The 7,554-nt window shown below is 69.4% G+C and overlaps 1 protein-coding gene across 2 annotated transcripts; it reads right to left on the bottom strand.

Moving 5' to 3' along the window:
- Positions 1-840: 840 nt before the first annotated feature.
- S100A1 (S100 calcium binding protein A1) lies at positions 841-6,250 on the bottom strand. Of its 2 annotated transcripts, none has more exons than XM_075908114.2 (3): positions 6,117-6,250; positions 1,577-1,727; positions 841-1,089 (listed from the first exon to the last, which is right to left on the bottom strand). In XM_075908114.2, exons 2-3 carry the CDS (start codon positions 1,715-1,717, stop codon positions 946-948), a joined length of 285 nt encoding a protein of 94 aa, XP_075764229.1. In that variant the 5' UTR covers positions 1,718-1,727; positions 6,117-6,250; the 3' UTR covers positions 841-945. The 2 variants fall into 2 exon arrangements, with proteins under 2 accessions (XP_075764229.1, XP_075764230.1); XM_075908115.2 differs by lacking the exon at positions 6,117-6,250 and adding an exon at positions 2,351-2,472.
- Between the last annotated feature and the right edge of the window lie 1,304 nt (positions 6,251-7,554).

Genomic DNA, 7,554 nt, shown 5'->3' with positions numbered 1-7,554 from the left:
GGCCCCTTGCGGACACGTTGATCGCTGTGCAGTTTGCTTGCCTCCGACGCGCTTGTCCATGCCGCGGTGGCTGCAGTCAGCCGCGTCGGCCCTCGAGGGGCGCTCCCCGCGCTGCGTGCTGCTCAGCGAAACAGCCGGTCCCAGTCAGGGGAGGCTGTTTACTGGGCTCCCGGCCGCCCTCGGGAGGGAGATAAGAACGGGTTCTTCCCCTTGGGGAATGGGTGCGGCACCGTGTTTGTGAACTTCCTGCCCGCCCCAGCAGAAGCTGTCCAGCCCCACCTGCGTCACCCACGCTGCTGCCCCCTTCCCCCAGCCGCCCCCATTCCCCTCCCTGCAGGACCCTGCCTCTTTCCGACAGCGACCGGCCTGCTTGAGGCAGGGTCGCCCTGGGGGGGCCTGTGCCACGTGGCGCCAGCTACGAATGGGCATGAACGCGGGCTCCTTTGTGCGGTGGCCCTGGCTGAGGCACGTGGGTGACGCCAGAGCCAGCGGCCTGCTTGGCCCGTGGGTCAGAGGGGCAGGGGCCAAGAGAGCCAACGGGAGCACCGAGCACAGGTGGTGAATGGGTGGGGAGGGGTCCTCACTGGCTGGCCAGGGGCGACTCTCCCCCTGGCACTGCCCTGAAAACGGATGGCTCCTGTCCCCCCAGGAACCCCGAGTCTGAGGGCCCAGAGCCCAGCCCCACGGGCCAGGGCACGGCCTCCACCCTCTCCTAACTCCAGGGCTAGCGTCGACCCTGGAGCCAGCACTCTCCCCACTCCCAACCTCCCCGAGCCCTGCTGCAGCCGTGTCCCCTCCCCACTCGGCTCGGCGGCCCCGAGGAAGGGACGGGACACCAGGCGCGTTTGGTGCCTTTAATGAGTAGCTCTGTCTAGTGGTTAGAGGGGGGCCGCCGGCTGGCTCAGAACGGGGTGGGGGGGCTGCGGCTCCAGGGGGGCTCCCCACTCAGGTGTCCTCCCAGAAGAAGGCGTTGCAGGCCACGGTGAGCGCAGCCACCAGCACCACGAACTCCTTGAAGTCCACCTCCCCGTCGCCGTCCACATCCAGGTCCTGCATGATGCCGTCCACGGTGCTAGCGTCCTTCTGGGTCTGCAGCAGAGACGCCCGAGCAGGAAGGGTTAGGGGGACGCCGGGCTGGGGCTGTGGGGAGCCGGCCCGGGGGGAGAGAGGCCAGAGGGCTCGGCAGGGAGGGGGCGGGAAGGGCTGGAGCTGCAGTGGGGCAGGAGAAGCCAGTGGGAGCCGGGGGAAGGCAGAGAGGAATGTTGGGAAACTTCATACCAGCAAGGCCTGTCAGCCTGGGAGGGGCTGGAGCCCAGATGCCGGGAACCGTCTCCAGCCCTACCCAGGGGAGCGACCCTGCCCCGGCACCTGGCTTGGCTCGGCCGCCTCCGATTCCTGCTGTGCGGCTGGCTGCCCCCCACGGGAGGGGAGGCGGGCGTCCTGTGGTCCCTGCGCCGGACGGCGGGGGCACCTAGGCCTGCCTGCTCCGTGCCAGAGGACCCCCCCACCTCCACAGGGCCGGCCCCCGGGGCTAGCACGGTGCCACGCACATGGGGCCTGGGGGGCTGATCCCCACCTCCAGGAAGCAGCCCAGCTCCGTCTGCAGCAGCTCCTTCAGCTCCTTCTTGCTCAGCTTGCGTTTGTCGCCCTCCTTGCCCGAGTAGTGGTGGAAGACGGCGATCAGCCCCTCCATGGCGTGCTCCAGCTGGGACGCCATCGCGCCGGCCCTGTCTGAGACAGCGTGCAGGGCTGAGGGGGAGCCACCTGCCTGGCAGACCCACGGCGGGAGAGCCGCCTGTGGGGCCCAGCCAGCCCCAGGGGGCTTCACAGGGGCTGCCCACGTGGGGGCTGTGGCAGAGGGTGCGGGGACGGGCGCACCTGCCCGCGGGGAGCTGGGCAGCCCGGCCATGCCAGCCAGGGGCCGGGGCTGGGGGTGTCAGCTCCGGTCCCATGCCAGAAGCCACCGGGCGAGGATGAACCGGGCCTGCCTCCAGCCGGACCCCTGGGGAAACTTTCAGGGCAGAAATAGCACCTGCCCGGAGGGGGGTGTGTGGTTCCTGTCCCTGCCCCCTGCTCCCTTCTGCCCCAGGCCGCTGGCCGTGCTGAGCCGAGGAGTCAGAGGGCATCGTGGGGTTCGGAGCCACCAGCCCCACCCCCTGCACAAAGCAAGTTCTGACACGGGGCTCTTGATCCCCGCCGGCCTGGCTGTGCCCAGAGCCATGGGGTGGCTGCCAGGCCCCCTCGTTAAGCCCTGCCCTGCCAAGAGCAGAGGGGGCCAGACCAGAGCCGGGGTGACCCCTGGGCTCCCCTGTACAGCTGCCCCTCCCCTGGGCTGCCCCCGAAGACCCACCTGTCCCTGGGCTGCCCCTGCAGCCGCTGGCTCGGCGCTCCTGCGGAGTGAGCCTGCGTCGGCTGGTCAGTGACTTTAAATAAGAGCCAGGCCCCCCCGCCCCCCCACCCTGGTGGATCTGATTCCAGAGACTGGACAGCCTGGCTGATTTAAAGGGCCAGAGGCGGCGGCGGGGCCTGTGCGTATCGGGGGCGCTCCGAGCTCGCTGCTGCAGGGGCTGCAACGCGCTCGCACGCGCACAGAGCGAGGGGGTCGCACGCCTCCCCCAGCCGTGCACAAGCGGGTGAACATCTGACGTTCCCCCCAGCCAGTGCCAGCTGAAGGGGGGGGGCTCCTTGTAACCCACCCCAGGGGCTAAACCGGGAGCAGCCCCTCTGCTCTGTGGGGCTGGGACCCCAGCGCTCCCACCGACCCCATTCTCAGCAGCAGGCACGGGCCCCTCTCCTCGCCGTGGGCTTCAGTGGTTCCCGAAGGGACCCTGCCACCTCCCCCTCCTCCTGCGTGGCCCTGGCAGAGGCTCAGAGAGCCCCGGCGGGAGGGGAATTGTTCCGCTGGCTGGCGGCCCCCAGCATCACCGACCGGCACCCGATTTCCAGCGACCCCCACCTGCTCCTGGGGCCCCCTGTGAGCCGGGTGCTCGCGCGGCCGCTCAGGAGATACCCAGGCCGCCCCGCTCAGAGCCCACGGCGAGGTTTGTTTCTGCGGGTGCACACGGGCCTTGGGGCGCTGGATGGAAAAGAATGGAGGGAGCGTTGTTGGGGACCAGGACTGCAGCAGGCGGGTGTTGCCACTGTGTGTGGCTCCGCACCCCCGCCGGCACACCAGCGCCCGAGTGGGCCGCAGAACACTCTGGCATGTTTTCCCCTGGCCCGGCGCCAGCGGCCTGCAACCCCCCTGCCCGCCGCGGTGCCAAGGCCCCGGCTATCGGATGTCCCCTGGCTGCTCCCGCTGGACAATGGGAGCCATCGTGGCGTGGCGGGTGGGGGATCGGGTGACGGAGCTGAGCCCCCCTTGGCCTGGCGTTGCAAGTCTGTATAAAGGCGCCTTGTCAAAATAAAAACTCCCGGCTTGAAAGGTTGCTGCGGTAACAGCCAGGCCAGGAAACCAGATTCCTGGCCCGGAGCTGGGACGATAGAGCAGGCTCCAGGCAGCTCGTGTTGCAGACATGGAGCCAGCAGGGGGGGTGCTCCCCGGGGAAGCAGGAGCTGAATCTCTGGGGAAGGTTGGCCCACGGGTGCTTCACCCCCAGTGCCGCTTGCGGGGTGAGCCCCCAGCCCTAACACGGGGGGCTGATACCCCAAGGCTCGGGGTGGGCTGGCAGAGGGGGCTCGTACCCCAGGGGCTCTCCTCCCAGGGACACCTCTCCCACCCTCCCAGCCCAAAGCTCTGGGGATTGAGATATCTCCAGGGGAGGAGACTCCACAGCCTCCCTGGGCAATTTATTCCAGAGTTTCACCCCCCTGACAGGCAGGAAATGTTTCCTACTGCCCCGCCTAACCCTCCTGCAGTGTAAGCCCATTGCTTCTTGTCCTGTCTGCAGAGAGAAGAGTGATTTGTGACACACACGCCAGTAGGGGGCGCTCCCCGGGCCGTCAGTGCCGCCAGTAGGGGGCGCTCCCCGGGCCGTCTGTGCCGCCAGTAGGGGGCGCTCCCCGGGCCGTCAGTGCCGCCAGTAGGGGGCGCTCCCCGGGCCGTCAGTGCCGCCAGTAGGGGGCGCTCCCCGGGCCGTCAGTGCCGCCAGTAGGGGGCGCTCCCCAGGCCGTCAGTGCCGCCAGTAGGGGGCGCTCCCCGGGCTGTCAGTGCTGCCATTAGGGGGCGCTCCCCGGGTCGTCAGTGCTGCCAGTAGGGGGCGCTCCCTGGGCCGTCAGTGCCGCCAGTAGGGGGCGCTCCCCGGGCCGTCAGTGCTGCCAATAGGGGGCGCTCCCCAGGCTGTCAGTGCCGCCAGTAGGGGGCGCCCTGCTGCAGGAGATGCTGCCGCCCTCGCCCAGTTTCCGGAGCCCTGGGCTCTGTTGCACAAACGCCGGGTGGTGACCGGCTGGCCGGGGTTGCGACGCAGGCATTCGCGGGGGAGCTGCTCACGTCCTGGGTCCCCGCCTGTGTTCCGTCACACCCGGATCCTTTCTCCTGGCCAGCACCGCCCCGGCCTTGCACGGCAGAGGTGGCTGCGTTTCACAGCTGGGCAAAGCGCCCCTGTCTCACCCCCCCCCGCTCCGCCCCGTGGCCGCCCTCCCTGGGGGGCGCGCCAGGACCCCGCAGTGACAGGATCCCTCGCCGGGCAAGACAGCCTCACAAACTCCCGGCTCCCCCTGCTCGCCTCCTCCTGCCTCATCAGGCCAGGCCTCTGCCGCTTGGACAAAGGGAGCATCTCCGCTAGCAGTAGAGGGGCTATGACACGCGGCTGAGCAGGGGAGGGCAGCAGTGCACAGAGCTGTAGGCTGGCTGGGTGGGGGGCAGAGCGGGGGCTTGGTCCCTGACTCACAAAGCAGACGAGCGAGGTGCAGGGTGGGGCAGCGGAAAGGGCCCGTCAGGAGCTGCACCCTTTATCTGAATGGTAACCCTGCCCTGCCAGGTATGTCGCTGTCCCCAGACGCCCATGGCCTCCCGCCTGCAGCTGCCCGGCCCGGGCTCCGGCCTGTGCGGGGCAGCGCGGTGGAACCGGAAGCAGGGGGCTGGGGGTAGGAAGCGGCTGCAGCCCTCTCTGCCCAGTGGGGAGATGCGCCCGGGGGCACCATGTCCGGGCAGGCTGGCACACCCCGGCCAGCACGGCTGTGGCTCCAGGTCCCTGTCCCATGGCTGCGGGGCGGGGGGCTGTCTGGGGGAGGGGCCAGGCTTTGGCTCTAACAGGAGACGGCCCCATGAGCCCCCCCTCCTGACTCGCCCCCATTTCTGCCCCTGGTCCCTGCTCCCAGACCCGGACCCCCTCCCCCTCCCGGCCCTGCTTGGGGTGTGGCCAGGCCGGGGGGGGGGGGGGGGCGCTGCTGGCATTTCCCTGGGCCAGGCGCATTCCCAAGGGGCGGAAAGCTGAGGCCCTGGAGCCGGAGGGGCGGGGACCCCCCCGGGGACCCCCCTGCACATTCACTGGGCTGCTGCGGCCCTGGGCGGGGCCAGGGCGACTGGGGCAGCCCTCAGGGTGGGAGGCAGGGGGGGGCGGGGGAGGCAGGGCTCCCCGGGGCGGGGCGGGTGGGCAGCCACGGCGGCTGCAGGGGGCCTGGGCGGCGGGTGGCCCCTCCATGCGCCCACCCCAAAGCGCCGGGTTCACAGGGAGCAAAGGCAGGGGTCCCCTCCCTCCCCCCTCCCTCCCCGTGCCCCTCAATCTCCCCCCAGCGCTGCCCCCGACCCCCACCTGGCCCTGCCCCCGCCAGCTCCCCCCCAAGCCTGCACCCATGGGCGCCAGCGAGGGGGCAGGGTCTGGCCATACGCCCACTCTGCGTGTCCCCGGCTCACGCACACTGGGCAGCACCCCCAGGCCCTGCAGCCCACATCTGCCCCTTGGCCCTGCCCCTCGGCCCCCTCTTGGGGCCACATCTCCCCAAGGCCGCTGGCTCCAGTTACCCCACACCCGCCCTTCCCCAGCCCCACTGCCCGTCCCGGCCCCCTCTCCCCAGCCCCACTGCCTGTCCAGGCCCCCTCTCCCCAGCCCCACTGCCTGTCCCGGCCCCCTCTCCCCAGCCCCACTGCCCGTCCAGGCCCCCTCTCCCCAGCCCCACTGCCCGTCCAGGCCCCCTCTCCCCAGCCCCACTGCCCGGGGGCGCCGTCTAGCACTTACTCCCAGGCAGGAGCAGGCTGCTGCGTGAGTGTGAAGCTGCAGAGACCTCGTCTGCTGCGTGTGCTGCTGGCCCCCGGCCTCCTCCCCACCACCGCCCTGGCTTTCCAGCCCGTCCTAACAAGGGAACTGGCAGCTGGACAGAGCCGGGGGGGGGGGCCGTCTCAGCCCAAGCAACAGCTGCTGCCTGTGCCTGGCTCTGCCCCCGCTCCGCCTGGCACCCCTTCGAGCCCGAGGGATCTCCCCCAGGCCCCTCCCCTGCCCGGCGCCCAGCTCCCATACCCGGCTGCACCAGGCAGGGGAATCTCTCGAGCCCCCCCGCTGGCACCAGGGTGCCCTGTAAGCTGAGCACTTGTGCCGCCACCCAGGAGGGAGGCATATGCTGCCCAGCTGATTGGCAGGGCGCGCACAGCCGGCAGCAAGTGTTTCTGCGGGTGGTGCACATCTGCCCACACCTTGGTGCAGCAAATAAAATTTATTCCGCCCCACCAGATGGGAAAAGAATAGAGGGAACATTGTCTGGTGCCTCAGTGCTCCCAGCCCTGCTGCGTGCCCAGGCCCAGACTGCCTGGCTCCCTGGGCCAATGCAGCCGAGAATCAGAGCTGGCACGGCCAGACTCTCCAATCCCGTGGCAGGCGGGGGCGGGGAGAGCCCGGGCCAGGTGCTGGGTGTCTGGCGGGTGGCCAGGCCCCAGGAGGGGACACTCAGGCCTTACTGTGCGCAGGCTGTTACCTGCTCAGCGCTTCCCACCCGTGAGCTGGAAGGCAGAGGACCAGCCTGCCTAGCAGTTAAAGCTCAGGAAGGCAAGCCAGGACTCCTGGGTTCCCTTCCTGAGCCTGGCAAGGAACGCTGGGAGCTCTGGGTTCTAATTCCCGCCCTGCCAGAGACTCCTGGTGCGACGTTGGCCTTGCTCTGTGCCTCAGTTTCCCCATGTGCAGGAGGTGGTGACACCGACCCGTGTTTGTCTGGCTCCATTTGCCACGAATGAGAGCTCCATCCTGTTATTGTTATTTTACAGCTGGGGAAATGGAGGCACCGGCTGCTGGTGTGGCTCGCCCAGGGCCCTGGAGGGTTTCCATGTGAGGATTAGAATTTAGGAGGTTCCTGTTTCCAAGGGCAGGGCTCAGCTCACACCTGTGTCTGAAACAGCAGATTCACAGCGCTCTGGGCCGCCGGCGTCGGCACGGAGCTGGGGAAGGATGCCAGAGAGGTGGCGCTGGAGGGGTGAAATTCCCTGTGTGTGGACAGGTCAGCGCCTAGCCAGTGGGGTCCCGTCCTGGGGCTCTGGGTGCTACCCCAACACTGAGAATAAGTAACAACCGCAGGGCTCAGGAGGGGAGATGCGAGGAGCCACGTCTGAGGCTAATGTCCCCCTTCTCTAGAGGGGGAGCTGGGGTTAAGTGAGAGGGCCAAGGTCACACAGGAACGCAGTGGCACCGC

Source organism: Pelodiscus sinensis, chromosome 22 (genome assembly GCF_052426305.1).
Source record: "Pelodiscus sinensis isolate ZL-2025 chromosome 22, ASM5242630v1, whole genome shotgun sequence".
NCBI lineage: Eukaryota > Metazoa > Chordata > Testudines > Trionychidae > Pelodiscus > Pelodiscus sinensis.
Note: the sequence above shows the minus strand (reverse complement) of the source record. Positions and strands in the feature narration are given on the sequence as shown.

Bases quoted from the DNA above. Each gene is read 5' to 3' on its own strand.
- S100A1 (XM_075908114.2), bottom strand. From the start codon at position 1,717: ATGGCGTCCCAGCTGGAGCACGCCATGGAGGGGCTGATCGCCGTCTTC. The intron at 1,090-1,576 runs GTGGGGATCAGC...TCTCTGCTGCAG, and splicing joins AGCTGGGCTGCTTCCTGGAG to ACCCAGAAGGACGCTAGCAC.